Here is a 15,136-nt window from a genome sequence, read left to right as displayed (position 1 = left end):
TGCACTTTGATATGGGCCATGGGCTAATCAATAAAGTAAACTAACCAAAATATCATGAAATATAAGGTTGACTTATTTGCAAGTGATACATTTTTCATAGTATTTTGGTTAAAAATGTGCAAGTAGGTTTATATACAAATATGTAGGGTATATTGGAGTTGATTGTAAACATCTGCTTCCAAGAGTGTAATGACTGATTTAAAAAAAAAAAAAAACAAATAGCCCCAGATATCTCTATTTAGCCTTATTTTTCTTATTTTTCCTATTTTTGTAATCATCGCCTGTGCCATTCACTGTGAGACATCCCAGAAAGAATATTATATCTGACTGAAATCTGAATGTAAGATTCTGTTTTGCACCACCACAAATATGATTAACATTATAGAAATAAACCTTATAAAAATTTCAGAAAAATAATTCGTTAACAATTCTTGTCTAAATGGCCAGAAAAAAGCAAAGCGGGGAGAGCCAATCGTACATGTGCCTGATTTCCAGATTCTAGAACCACTGCTATTTTTGCAAGTTAATATAAGACCGGCTAAAATTATGGTGGATAAAACTGTAGTTACTTTATAAAACAAAGGTTGCTAAAGTTCTTCCAAGTTTAACAAAATGTCAATCTGTATTATAATTTTAAAAGACATCGTTATATACATCATCGTTGTCAATACGTATTATATTTTTTTAAAGGCATCGTCATATTTATCATCGTTTTGGAGGCAAACCTGTGTCCTGTCACAAAGCTTAATTTTGAAAATAAAAATACCTTTTTCTTTTTGTCAGTAAAGGTGTGTGTCTGTTTTTACCCTCAAAACATGATTAGCCCATTCTGGCTAAACAATAATCAACTAAACTAAACAACTAAACTACCTAAGCAACTAAAATATTAAATCCTGAGCTGCATATATTTTTGTTTTATATTTTAAAATCAGAAAGATGCTTAAAACAAAATCATCAGTTAGTACAATAAACATTAAATATTATAAAAAATACGCAAAACACAATAATGAGAAAACAGCAATTTTGTTGTTGTTAATTGTGAAGTCACATCCAACCCATTGCGACCCCTGGACAATGTTCCTCCAGGGCTTCCTGTCCTCTACCATTGTAGTCCATTTAAGCTCACGCCTATTGCTTTGATGACTCCAGCCAGCCACCTCATTCTTTATTGTCTCCTTCTTCTTTTATCCTCAATCTTTCCCAGCATTAGTCCCCTCTCCAGAGAGTCCATTCTTTTCATTAAGTGGCCAAACAGCAGTAGAAAGTTAAAATATATATGCATTTAAACAAAAAACCAATCTCTATCTCTTTACTATCTATCTACATATTCTTTATTAAGATATAGATTGAAGTCAAGGAGAAATGAATCAAAGATTAATAAAACATTAAACTAACTTATCCAAAAAGAAACTCCTCCAGAGCAAATAAACAAATGATTCAAAAACTCATTTTCCTTTTTTTTCTCCATGTCTTGTCACACTGAAGTTCTTGGAGAAATTTTCAAGGGAATCTCTTTGTCCCTCACTAGGAGAAAAGGGAACAGTTTCTCAGAAAATGGATAATTAAAAGTAAAGATATGTTCCATTGAGTCAGCATTATAAAAGATGAGCCTATCAAAATCATGCTCCAGGATAATCAAGACACTTTGTGGTGATTTCCAAAGTGTAAGTTTGATTGGAGGGCTTGTAGATGCTTGGTATTCTCCTTGTGCTAGCTGCAATACCCAGAATCCTTGAGTAATGGTGATATCTTCTGAATTTTTTCTTTCCACTGATTCCCGGGCAACCCCAATAGCCCACTCTTTGGCCTTGCCCACTTCCACCACCCATTCTAGAGTCCCAGACTCAATGCCTTCTGCTCCCAAAACACCTGGTAAAAAACAGAAACGCTCAGGGTTGTCAACAAGGATCTGGGTTTGGTCCCCCATATGTACTCTTTTCCGATCTTCTGAAAGGATGAGGGCGGGATAAGCTGTCTTGGGATCCAAGATCACTTCAACTAAAGTTGTAGATAAAGAGATTAGAATGGTATTTTCTGTAAGGGTAAGGTTAAAAACAATATAGAACAATTCAACCAAAGTTCTGTTCTTTATTTGCTTACACACAATATGGTGGCGGCTTTCAAAATGGCATCCACTTTCCTACACGTGGCCTCTTTGTAGGAAAATGTCTCTTTCTCAAATGGCACTTGTAAGGGGGATATAAGTGTGAGCCCTCAGACAAAAGGCAATAAGATACTATAAGCATTTACATTTCTAGAGAAACATAGAGCTAAGTTTGGAGTAAAAATGTGGCATTTAGAAAAAAAACCTGAATTAAATCCGAGAAAGGAAGAACTTACTAGCAAGAAATTTAACTTGACTTGACTTTCTATAGAGATAATCCTTGACTTATGACCATAATGGAGCTTATCCATTATAGTCTCAGGTTGTGATGGCCAGTAAGTGAGGCACTGACATGACTGCCTTGCCAAATAACACCTATCTCTCCCCTCCCCAATGCATTTGTTAAATGGAGTGGGAGGTGCCTCAGGTAGTGGAAGCGTTAACGCAGGGGCAACTAGATGGACAGCAATTCAAACTGGGGCAAACGTTCAGATCAATCTTCTTTGCCCTTCTTGTTGCAGCAGCCCCAAGACTTTTATTTAGGAACACATTAATACATTCAGCAGCAACTAACCTTTCTTTGGGATCCCAAAAAACTTGTCATGTAGATTCGACAGTATTTTCTTTTCTCGTTCCTTTTTTTCTTTCTTGGTCATGGTGGATGGTTTTGGAAGGAAATCTGTCGGAAATAAATGGTTGTCCTTATATTTAAAAATAAATGAAGAAAATGAATCTACTTGGTTTCCTTTGTTCCTTCTGCAACCATCTGACAGGCTAAACCAGGGGTAGTCAACCTTTTTATACCTACTGCCCACTTTTGTATCTCTGTTAGTAGTAAAATGTTCTAACCGCCCACCGATTCCACAGTAATGGTGATTTTATGAAAACCTAATGAAAATAATGCTATGAAATTTTTTTTAAAAAGTCAATTAAATTAAAAAAAAGGAAAGTCCTTCAGTATCGGACAAAACCCCTACCGCTCACCATGAAAGCTGGAACGCCCACTAGTGGGCGGTAGGGACCAGGTTGACTACCACTGGGCTAAACAAATAAATGCATTAGCACAGAATTAATGCAATGAGCATCAACTGATAAAATGAGCAACAAGCAATATTCGCTAGAACAATCCCCCCACCTGCCAACCAGACGTCTCCCACTCCCATCGTTTTGGACAACACATCTGGAAGGGCAGAGAGTTAGTAGAATCTCCTGCAACTGTGGGGTCCAAAAAAGAAGGAATGAATTCCAGCTCTTCTTTTGCCATCAGTTTTCCAGTAAGCAAACAGACTAAAGTAATTGTAATGTAGTGTTTTAAAAATAAAAACATTTAATGTTATTTTTAGTATGTTCAGTTTGTTTTCTATGATCACATGTGCCTATGCTTGAATAATCCATAGAGTGCCTGAGTATCACGCATTGAGAAAAACTGGCCAATAGAATTTTTCATCAAAATACCAAGTTCAAAAATAAAAATGTAAAAGGATTTCTGAGGAGGCAGATGTCTCAGCTAAAACAAAGGGGATAACTATTAAATCAAAGAACACCCTGTAGTTATTTTTGTTTGCAAGATTAGCAACTCAGCCAAAAGAAGAGGTGGGAATATTTTTGGACCATATACAAAGGTTATTAATCACAATAATTATCACTATTAAAAAATAAAATAATATATATATATATATAGTTACGATATACGATATAATTACATAAAGAAGGGAGAATGATAATAAACTATACTGCATGGAAGATGGAATTTTTGGTATTAAATATTATGGATGTTCAGCTAAAACAGGATATGAGGATTTGATGTTAATAGAGGATATTACAAACAAGTAAATGAAATGTCAGCATGTGGTTATGGATTAAATCTTTGGAATAGTTAAGGATGAAGGATGTTTAAATAACTGTAATCAACTAAAAGTGGAGGTATAATGATGTCAATATGGTAAACATTTGAATTAAGATATTTGAATTAATATGAATTAATGGAAGAGATGCACCAAAACATGTTGTAACCAGCTGATATACTTTCTTTATAATATACACCTGTGTTTTTGTTTTCTCTTTTGTTTTTCTTTTGTTTTTCCCTGCCTTGTTTTTTGTTCTTGTTGTCTTCTTTGTTTTTTTTTTCTTTTCCCACTGGTGTGGGCATGTGTTGTTTGTTTGAGTAACAAAAAATATTATTATTATTATTAATAATAATAATAACAATAACAATTATAGTCAAATGAAAATGGATATACGATGATGGTGACATGTATGAATATTTGAGTTAAAATGCTCGAGTTAACATGAATTATGTTTGTTGACTGTGGAAGAGATGCACAAAAGTCTATTTGTAACCAACTGATACACTTTCTATAGCATGTAAAGAAGGATGTTGTATTTGTTTTAAATTAACAAAATTTAATAAAAAAAATAAAAAATAAAAATGTAAAAGGATTTCTGAGGAAGCAGATGTCTCAGCTAAAACAAAGGGGATGACTATTAAATCAAAGAACACCCTGTAGTTGTTTTTGTTTGCAAGATTAGCAACTCAGCCAAAACAAGAGGTGGGATTTGAGCTGCAAAAAACAGACGAATATCACAATACTACTACTAAATGCTACATTCACTACTTCACATTTACTTCCCTTTTCCTCTACCTGTCTGACATGCTTGCTTTACACCCCAAAGTGACAACATGTAAAGACTGTTCTCACATTGATTTGGAGAGAAATATTATTAGAAAGCCAATGGGAAAGAGGAATAGGAGCCAACAAAGGAATTAAGCTTAAGAGTAGCCAGTTGGGCTTTTCCTACATACATTCCGGCATCTCCTTTCGGATTCTTGCTGCCAGATCCTTTTTATTTATTCTGTCTAGAATGCTGACGGTCATCTTCACGGCCTTGATATCATCAAATGCCTCAATCATGTATCGGGCTATTTCAATGTGGGAAGCTTTCTCAGTCTTGGAGCGGCAAATAGGCTTGTAGCCCTTCTCTACTGGGTAGTCCTCCAGGTGCATCTTAAATTTCTCAAATTCCTCTTCATTCAGCTCTTCCAAATAGTCAACTAGTTTGCAGCGGGGAGTGTGTGACATTGTGCCCCTCAGTCAAATGTACCTGGGAGGGAAAAAGGTGTAAAAACTTCAATTGAAACCAGATTAAAGGGATGAAACCTAGTGTGGCCAAAGTTTAGGTAGGTCTATGGAGAGGAAAGCAAGTTAAATATAGTTCCATCCAGCTCTAACTCCTTTCAAATAGGGTAGCAGAAAAAGTGGAAAAAGCACAAACCCCCCCGGGGGGCTCTCACCCATTTCTCCTCGACTCTCTCCGTTTCTGGCCTCCTGCATGCTACCTTAACTATAACCGAGATGGGATCCCCGAGAACTATCTTTGGAAGCTGGGGAGACTATCGCTTTCCTTTCCCCACGGACCGCTTTTGCTTTTCGTCCTGCTCAGGATAGAAGGCGGCGGGGTGGGGGGGATGGGCAGGTAGGCACTGTGTCTTGCCCTCCAGTGAATAAGCGGGCAGCGCTTTCTTAGAAGGCAAGGCGTCGGAGTTGGAGGCTCATTCCTGCCCAATGGGTTTGCTTGCAGTCAAGCTACCCCGAGGAACGGGGAAACCGGCGCCTGTGCAGGAAGGGAGAGGAAGGCACCTTTCTCGGCTCTGCGCCCATTCCCCCGCTTACCTCTGTCCTCCGCCTGCCGCCGTGCTGGAGAATTTGGAGCAACAGAAGCGAGCGGGACCCCGGAAGGAAATCGCCACTCAGGCGCCGCTGCTTCTGCCCGCCCAGCGCGGAGAGGGAAAGTGAAAGTGGACGGCGAAGCTGGAGGGGACGTCATCTTGAGTTTCCCCGCACACAGACTGTCGCCGTCCCGGCACTCAGATGTTAATTAGAAAATCAATGGGGGGGGAGGGGCACGGGATGCCCAGCTGTGTGGGTGACTTTGGGGAAGGAAGCGAAGACATGCAGCGTCGGAAACAGACAAGAGGTGCATCAGCTCCCAGTAATGTAAAGGTGTTAGGATTCGCCCTAAATTGTTCAGACGGTTAAAAGTGGCGGCGGAAAGTTTGTACTTTCAGACTTGCAAGTTCTGTTAATGTCGCTTTACAATAAATATTAGTGTTGTTTCCTTTGGGGGAAGGCTGATCCCTGCCAATGGAAGAGTTTCCCAGGACTGGTGCCCGCAATTCCCGATGGGTTGAAAAATCACCACCATCCCTGAGCCAGCCAGTTTCTCTAGTAGTTTGATCTACAAACATACATAAATAAAGAGACCATGCTTTGTAAGTGTAAAACTGCTGCCTTCCTATGCCAACCCCCAGCCCTGCCAAGGCTTTTAGAACATTTTTAAAAAATTCCAACTTCAAAAGCACTTTTGCTCCTTTTCTTTCATTGAAGCTTGTAGGAAAACAGAGAAGCTTGTACACGTGGTACGGGGTAGCCCAAAGCAGAGTAGGAATAAGAAATTGCCTAGTGTATGTTTTTCTAATTTGCATGCCTACCATACCATGGGTGTACTGTATACCAGTATGCAGTTGCTTGGGGCTTAACTTCTAACCATTAATCTGTTTGTAGTTTGAGACCCTTTGTTCCTGTAAAGTAGATATAGCTTACATTTTGGTGGTGGGAGGGTTTCCCTCTCCAAATCCACCCTCCAAATCCACCCTGAGAGGATTTTGTCCTGTCATTTTTTGTGACAGACCACCAGGCTCTGCAATATTTACAAACAAAACTATCTGTGTTCCTGGTCTTCTCAGTAAAAGACTGAACTCTTGTTAAAACAGCTGGCGAGGAAGCTCTGGATTTCACGTGCCTTTACAAATGACCTGTGAAATAATGGTGATACTCCCAACATTCTGAACGCATTCTTATTCTGGAGGCTTGATGCATTTTTGCAGAACTGCATTTTTGTGGTCTTCTAAATCTCACTTTTTTGAAATCTCTCTTCTGAAGAGGTGCTATAAATGTGGTTCCTTACCTTTCCATTATTGCTTCTTGACCTTTAAATAAAAACACATAATTTTTGTTGACCAACCTATCCGTTCCCATTTAGGGTTATCCTAAATAAACTACCTCCCATAGTACTTTCTATAATTTTTTTAATCTGTATCCTCCTATTCTTCAATGAGTTCACACCAAGTGCAGGAATACAATAGAGGGGAGATATGATCCAGTATTTCTACAATTTAATTAGCTCTTACAATACATTTGCAGAGTTGAAGGGACCTTGGAGGTCTTCCAGTCCAACCCCCTGCCTAGGCAGGAAACCCTATATCATTTCAGATAAATGGCTACCCAATATCTTGTTAAAGACTTCCAGTATTGGGGCATTCATAACTTCTGGAGGCAAGCAGTTCCACTGATTAATTGTTCTAACTGTCATGAAATTTCTCCTCAGTTCTAAGTTGCGTTTCTCCTTGATTAGTTTCCACCCATTGCTTCTTGTTCTACCCTCAAGTGCCTTGGAAAATAGTTTGATACCCTCTTCTTTGTGGTAACCCCTGAGATATTGGAACACTGCTATCATTTCTGTGATGCCTTTTTTGATATGTTGGACTGTTTTAATCCCTTTGTGTAAAGACAGATGCAAAACATGAGTCAAATAGTTTGCTCTATTTGCTTGTCACCTTCTTGCCATTTTTTTCCCAGCAATGGACCAACTGTTTCCTTAACCTTTTTTCTTCTTTTTAACTTGTTGGAAGAAGCTTTTTTTGTTATTTTTCATTTTGTGGCAAGCCTTTCTTAATTGTGAGTCTCTACTTTCCTCACATCATCTTTACACGCTCGGGCTATTTGCTGATATTTGCTTTAGTTATATGCTCCTCTTTCCTCTTTTTATACTTACCTTTTTTGTCTTTCAATTTGTCAGAGAGTTCTTTATCCACCATGCTACACAATACAAGTTTTTATTGGCAATTTGGTACAATTTGAAGGGAAATGATGATTTAACAAACTTGTGTTTAAAACAATTGCTTTCTCCTGTTCAGCGGGGATCAGGAGGCAGCGTGTCTGTTTTTTTTTAATACAAGGATAAAGCTAAAAGATTGAGTCACACAAGCAAGATTTAAAAGCCTCCGGGGCAGGTCGGGTTGGTCCCCTTTGGCTACGTCCACCTAGAATTGTAGAAAACAATTTCATGGCAGACCATTCATAGATAAGTTGATCCAAGGTAAATAATTCTTTATGAGGAAAGAAACTGAGGCAGTATCTAACCAAACATTTCAGGTGGTTACAATGCTAGCTTGTCTAGTCTTCATCAGGAACATTTAATACATTTGCTTCAGAGCTTCCCCGCAATTCTCAGCGGACTTTGCTTTTCCCCTCTTAACCTGGAGCTATTGTACATATTAACAAAAATACAATGACCAAGCAACACTTTAGAAACTAAACAGCTCTTAACTCCAATTCTTAGCAACTTTCTGGATACAACCCCTTATTACCCCTTATACATGGAAGTTTCTTTCATAGGCAAAGCTAGTTCACAATTGCATATCAGTTCTAACCTTTGTTACAAAGGAGGCAATCCACAATCCTGGTCCAATGTTGATCTGGAATGCAAGCCCAGCTGGTTACAACACAATACACATACAAACACATACACATACACATACACATACACACATACTCATACAAGCACACATACACACATACTGAGTTTCCCCCCAAAATAGGACCAGATCTTTTTTCTTTTGGGCCCCAAAATAAGCACTAGGACAAATTCTTGGGAAAACATGATTTCAGGATGATTAGCCCAGCTGGGCACCCTGCTCCCTCAAACACACAAAACAGCTGCCAGCACACGCGGTCCAGGCAGCAGCTGCAGTGTGCTGGTTCCTTGGTCATGTGTTCATGGCGTGTGTCAGTTTGATTTGCATGGGGGTCAAAAGGGGGTGCAGCAGTTGGTGATGCTGTCGTGGTTTGGCTTCTGGATGGTGGATGCATTTTGTCTACGGGGTGGGTTTGGGTTTGACTCTGGTGAGGTTGATTGATGGTGGCGTCCTGTGTTGTTCTGGGGTCCGGTGTCAGTTTCGTGGCTGGGACTCGTTTGTTGACTAGTGCTAGTTTCCAGATGTCTGGTAGGTGGGAGGTATTGTCCCGTTTATTCATGTTATGGGAGTGCTTCGCTATTTCGATGGCTTCTATACTTATTCTCTTGTTGAAGTGTTCACTTTTGGAGACTAATTTGGTTCCTTCAAAATCAATTTCATGTCCTGTTGCTTTGAAGTGCTGGAAAGGGGAGGATGTTTTTTTCTTTTTTTCTGACTGCATTGTTGTGTTCTGCAATGTGTGCATTTATTCTCCTATTCGTTTGTCCAACGTATGTGGCTGGGCAGATTTTTCATGGTATTTCATAGACTCCTTGGTTTTCTAGTGGAATCTTGTCTTTGGGGTTTCTTAATATGTTGGCTATTTTTTGGTCAGTGCCTAACGCTGTTTTGATATTGCGTTTGTGGATAATTTTGCTGATTTTATCTGTGGTGCCTTTGATGTAAGGGAGGAGGGTGTGTCTTAGTTCTTGGGGGGGGGAGTGTCCCTTTGTATTAGATTGGTAATTGTGTTTCTTTGGAATCCTTTGGAAAGTAATACATTTGTGAGAGTGTGTAATTCAGTTTTCAGATGGTCTGTGCAAAGAACAATTTACATCTAACAGTGCACACGGCGAGCAAAGTGACTGCACACACAGGTTGCATGCGGATTGCAAACTGGTAAAAACACTGACAGCAACTTTTTCATTTCCGGATGTAAAACAGTTAACATATTTATTGGCTATTAATATACTTTTAGTATTTGCCATTCTTTAAGTACTTTACGGAAGCTCAGAGGATTATTCAGTACATAATAGGTAATTGATTGCCCCAGGTATTTTTCTTTGTGTTTGGGCTGAGCAAGTCCATTTGAAAGGACATCGTGGTACTTAAGCTATTACAGACTGACGTGTTCCTGGGGCCTATGAGGAAGCTTCCTGGAGCCTATGAGGAAAGAATAACACTGAAAAAGAAAAACAGAAATTCAAGAAGAAACCAGCATGGCTGCAAAAAGATCTTTCTGATAAACTGAAAGACGAAAAAGACAGAGGGACAGGAAAAATCAAATGTATAGGTACAGATTAGGAGAGACCTGGCTCAAAAACTATGAGAGGGAGTTTGGAGTCCCAAAGGATGATCAATGGAACATGAGCCAGCAGTGTGAAGCAACAACCAAAAAAGCTAATACTTTCCTGGGTTGTATAAACAGAGGCATAGAATCAAGATCACATGAAGTCTTAGAACCTCTGTATGAAAGCCAAGTAAGATCACACCTAGAATACTGTAACGAATTTTGGTCACCATACTATAAAATGATGTACCATAAGTTGGTTTGATCTATGTAAAGAGCAAAAATATATTTCATATATAGAAATCACAAAAAAAATCCACTTTTGTAAATGGCCCTTGATTTCTCTTTCTGTAATCTTCATTTGAATTATAGATAATATTTTCACTTTTATATAAGTCTTCTAATTCTGCCTAAAAACCTTTTGCCTATTTCAGGTCATCCTTCTTTCAAAACCATCCGCTTAGTGCCCATTCAAAGTTACTTGCACTGAAGGAAATGTCTTACAACCAGCCCTTGCACTTGCAACAATCCTAGGATTCCCATGATGACAGGATCAAATTCATGCAGTGGGCAATGGAATGACATGGTGTTTACAATGGTTGGAGTCATGGGATTGGCAATCTTCCCCATCGCCTTTCAGCAAGCAAAGCCAACAGAGGAAGCCAGACTCAATTAAGAACTGCAACAATTCATTTAACAATTGAGGTCAAAAGAGGTAATAAAATTGGGTATGATTCACTGAACAATCACCTTGGTTAGCAATTCTGAAAATTCCAGTCTCAATTGTGTTCAGAAATGAGAACTACTTGTACAGCATTCATGAGATTTGAGTTACCTCATTAGCTCACTGGTGTTGGCTTTTTTAAAATTGGGTGTTATTTTATATCTAAGGCGAAGTGACAGAATTACTCTAAATCAATCAAATAAGCAAGCAAGCCCAGGAAGATGTAGGATGCTCATAATTGTCTCCTGAAAGTTTTGAAATGAGAATCATAGTTTGCATGTATTATTTGGACATAATTCAAAGTGGGACAAATTGATTCTTATGTAAGGACACGGCACAACTCTTAGAATGCACATTTCCACAGGTATGAGAGGAAACTATTTCTTCTTTACATTTGTATTTAGGCCATTTGTGACAACAAATGAGAAGAAATAGATCAACTCTTTGCCAACCAGGTAACAAATGTTACAGTATGTAGGAAGCATACCACCGTAGTAATAGAAGACTTTTAACTGTCCAAACTGCAAGACAAATTCTGCTGCAAATGGGGGATCAACCTTGTAGACACCTTTGTCATCTAGAAAGTAGAAGAGGGAACTATAAATAAAGCTGTACTGGACTTAATTCTTATTAATAAAGAAGAAGTGATAGAGGGAATTGAAGTTGGTGAAACTTGGATGAAAGTTAGAACATCATACTGGAATTCAGTCTAATGCAAACACAAGCAATAGAAAATAATCCAACCAATGTCTTAAAACCACACCTAGAATACTGCAACCAATACAAAAAAGTCATTGAGACTTTGGACAAAGTGTAAAGAAGAGCAACTAAGACAATTAAAGGCCAGGACACTAAAACATATGAACGGTTGCAGGATTTGGGTTTGGTTACTGTAAAGAAAAGAAGAATTGGGAGCAACATGATAGCAGTATTCCAATATTTGAGGTGCTGACATAAAGAAGACGGGGTTAAATTGGTGTAAAATGCACCAGATCTCGACAAGAAGCAATGGTTGGAAACAAACAGAGAAGGAAACTGGGATTAAGGAAAAACTTCCTAAGAGTGAGGAGATTTAACCAGCTTTCCTTCAGAAATCATGGGCGCTCAATCACTGGATTTTTTAAAGAAGAAACTAAACCAGTGATGGCTAACTTTTTCTAGACAGTGTGCTCAAAGTGCGTGTATGCACCCAAATCCCCAATATTCAATGCACACGCACCCCATACATTCACTCACCTCTGTATATGTGCACATGGCCCCACATATCCTCCACCCCACATATGCATGTGAGGCTCCCATGCAAACGCCCCATCCCCTGAGCATGTGTGGCAGAGATCCAAAATCGCTGGCACATGTACATTGTGGCGGAGTTGAACTGAAGCTATGGGTCGCATTCCCACCGAGAGTTTGTAGCGTGCCATCTTTGGCACACATCCCATAGGTTTGCCATTGTGGGACTAGAAAGATCTGAAATACTATAGTTTCTCTTGCTTAAGCAGGAGGCTACACCAGTGGTGGGATTCAAATAATTTAACAACTGGTTCTCTGCCCTAATGATTACTTTCAACAACCAGTTCACCAAACTGCTCAGAAAGTTAACAAGCGGTATTTGCAAGTGGTGTGAACTGGCTGAATCCCACCAGTGGGTCAGACTAGAAGCCCCCCATGGTCCTTCTAGATTCTGTTTTGTTTTGTTCTTTTCTGTTCTATTCTATTCTGACTGATGGGAGAAAGAAAGGAGGCTCTTGGGTATCTGTTTTCAGTTAAAGGAAGCACCTTTGATTAACGTCTCTAATGTTTCTGTCTTTTAATATGAAATATATTCCTCATGGGGGAAATGAAGTTTTGATAAGAAGTGGTTCAGAATGGGCTTTAAAAATGAACTCAAAAAACTCATTAAAATGATGAAAAAAATCCCACCCTTGTATACCCAATTATTCATTAACAAGATCATATTAAGAATATTATGTGATAATATGAACACTTACATGGAACAAATATACAAGTGATCATAGTCTCTCGATGCATTATGACTCAAATTGTGCTAGCCAATCAGAGCAGAAATTCCGAAGCCAAAAATGTTTGAACGGTATATAAAGTGACTTGTACCTGGGGCAGACCTGTCCTTTACTTAGACATAAGTATCTACTTTTTCTACTTGGTTGTCTTTTTGTTTAGGAAAATACCAGGCTAAAGAACGTTATTATCATTTACAGCTAACAATCCCAACCAAAATGGAATCAAAATGCTGACCTTTAAAATAAAATCATTGGATTTTCTCTTTGGACATTCCATGAAGGTAAGTCAAGTCCTCCTTCTCCATTGCTCTGATCAGTGATTGGTAAGTAAATCACATTATTGCAACACCTCTGTCTTATCACTCAAGTCTTCTTTTCATTCACCAAATTCCAGCAAGTGGTTTTATCAGTTCATTCCATCAAGTTTCAGTATTGGCAATAATATCATATCTATAATATAATATCAAAGTACATCACCTCATGTACTTTGGTTTCTAATTCACTGTGTTTACTCCTCCTATTTTGTCGATTGTCTAAATGCTTTTGAGTCCTTTTTGATTGACCCTGTGTTTGTTTTCTAAATGACCTGTTTTGTGTCTGAGTTCCCCTTCTTCCTTTTCCCTTCTTTCTTTTAGTGTCCATGACATGGAACACCATATGTGTTGTGTGGCCAATTATATAGCACTCCCATATTTGTATTAATCCAGCTAATTATGTAGCAGCTTGGGATGTTACAGGACAATTGGCTAAACATGACCACATTTGTACTTTAAAGAATCTTGCCTGTAACAGTAACACCCTGAGCCCTAGATAACCACATGGATTGCGATGGACATACAGCAATAATTGTTTTAAAATTTTACATTGCAAAGAATTTGTATTGTTTTTTTTCCTGCTATTACTTGGCTATAATCAAGAGGAGTTCCAGTCCTATAAGAAAAAAATTAAATGGTCATTTAGATATAACTGTAAAACTTGAAAGAAGAGATGATTGTAGTGCAGGGTTGAACTGTGGATCTCAGAGTTTAGTTGTTTAATGTTCAGTCCGAATTATTGGTGATTCATAGTTTTGGTGGGCAAAGAAGCCCCTTTGCAATTGCAAATGTGTCTCAAATTCAGGGATGAAGTTTTTATCAGCTTGACACCAAACTTGGTGTTTAAGGCAAAATCCTCACAGATCCTTTGAACTCTATCACAGTCATCAGCTGCAGTTTCCTAGACCCATCTTTAGTTTGTTATACTTCCCCAGAGATTCATAAATGCAAACATTTGCTAAATGAGGCAGTCACTCAGTGAGACCCACCTATTCTCTCAGCATTTGAATATGCAGTTTAATCCAACCAGCTCCAATTAATCCCAACTACATTTTAAACTGGGATCCTTAGAGCTGAAAGGCAAAAAATCTCTTATTCCTCTGTTCTTACGGGTTGTGGTTTGCAGTTACTCTGCCTGGATATATCAGTTTGGTTTGAGTAAGATATATGCTGGTAGGGGATCTGGTCTTTGTCTCCAAAGTCCAGAAGAAAGCCTCAACTGTGCATAAGAAAGGTATTTTATTTCCTGAAGTGGAGGTTCAAAAAAAGATGACCGTCTAGTATCAATAATATCCTTTGAATGCATTTTGGGCATAAACAGAAAGTTTTGGGAGATGGCTAAACATTGTAATTTAACTGTGTTGATACTTGCCTCAACTCCACCCCACTTTAAGAAGAAGGATTGGTGGATGCTGGTTGCCCTTAAACAGGTCTTTGAGGATTTCTCCTTGTCCACTGCCTTCATCACCTGAGAATCTATGGTCAATTTCAAAGCAGTGTTCAGCTGTCATTCAAGTGCACTTTGATAAGGTCTTTATACTGTTATGCTTCCATGTCTTATCTTATTGAATAATTATCTATATAAATTATGTTATAAAATTGCTGTACATAACTTTGACAATAAAATCTCATCTTTTGCAGAATCTTCTTCTTACCTTACTTTTCTCATCCATCATTCTTAATTTGTGTCATGGATTTTGCTTTTATCGACAACAAAGACCCAAAGATGGTAATGTTATGCCTATGGTGCCCTTCTATGTTTCTTTGAATTGTGTAACTTGATAATGTTTGTATTCAGCGCAGTTTCATTGAATCTTTAATTCACAAGTGATCTGTGCTGGCTTCTACTTTCTTTTGAGTGCAATTCCAGGTGCTGATCATCACAGGTATAT

General features: G+C 38.4%; 1 protein-coding gene across 2 annotated transcripts; it reads right to left on the bottom strand.

The window, feature by feature from the left end:
• Positions 1-1,471: 1,471 nt before the first annotated feature.
• Positions 1,472-5,941, bottom strand: LOC116520324 (erythroid membrane-associated protein-like). 2 transcript variants are annotated; one of them, XM_032234476.1, is made up of 4 exons: positions 5,776-5,941; positions 4,908-5,206; positions 2,679-2,783; positions 1,472-2,034 (listed from the first exon to the last, which is right to left on the bottom strand). In XM_032234476.1, the coding sequence occupies exons 2-4, from the start codon at positions 5,182-5,184 to the stop codon at positions 1,475-1,477; spliced, it is 942 nt and encodes a 313-aa protein (XP_032090367.1). In that variant the 5' UTR covers positions 5,185-5,206; positions 5,776-5,941; the 3' UTR covers positions 1,472-1,474. The 2 variants fall into 2 exon arrangements, with proteins under 2 accessions (XP_032090367.1, XP_032090368.1); XM_032234477.1 differs by having other exon boundaries at positions 1,472-1,998; positions 5,776-5,938.
• Positions 5,942-15,136: the final 9,195 nt, after the last annotated feature.

The sequence above is a fragment of the Thamnophis elegans genome, chromosome Z, assembly GCF_009769535.1.
Source record: "Thamnophis elegans isolate rThaEle1 chromosome Z, rThaEle1.pri, whole genome shotgun sequence".
NCBI lineage: Eukaryota > Metazoa > Chordata > Lepidosauria > Squamata > Colubridae > Thamnophis > Thamnophis elegans.
Note: the sequence above shows the minus strand (reverse complement) of the source record. Positions and strands in the feature narration are given on the sequence as shown.

Excerpts from the sequence above, each read along its gene's own strand:
- LOC116520324 (XM_032234476.1), bottom strand. The coding sequence starts at position 5,184 with ATGTCACACACTCCCCGCTGCAAACTAGTTGACTATTTGGAAGAGCTG. Across the intron at positions 2,784-4,907 it reads CCGAAAGGAGATGCCGGAAT|ATTTCCTTCCAAAACCATCC; the intron begins GTATGTAGGAAA and ends TATTTCCGACAG. Across the intron at positions 2,035-2,678 it reads TTTTGGGATCCCAAAGAAAG|AAAATACCATTCTAATCTCT; the intron begins GTTAGTTGCTGC and ends TTACCCTTACAG.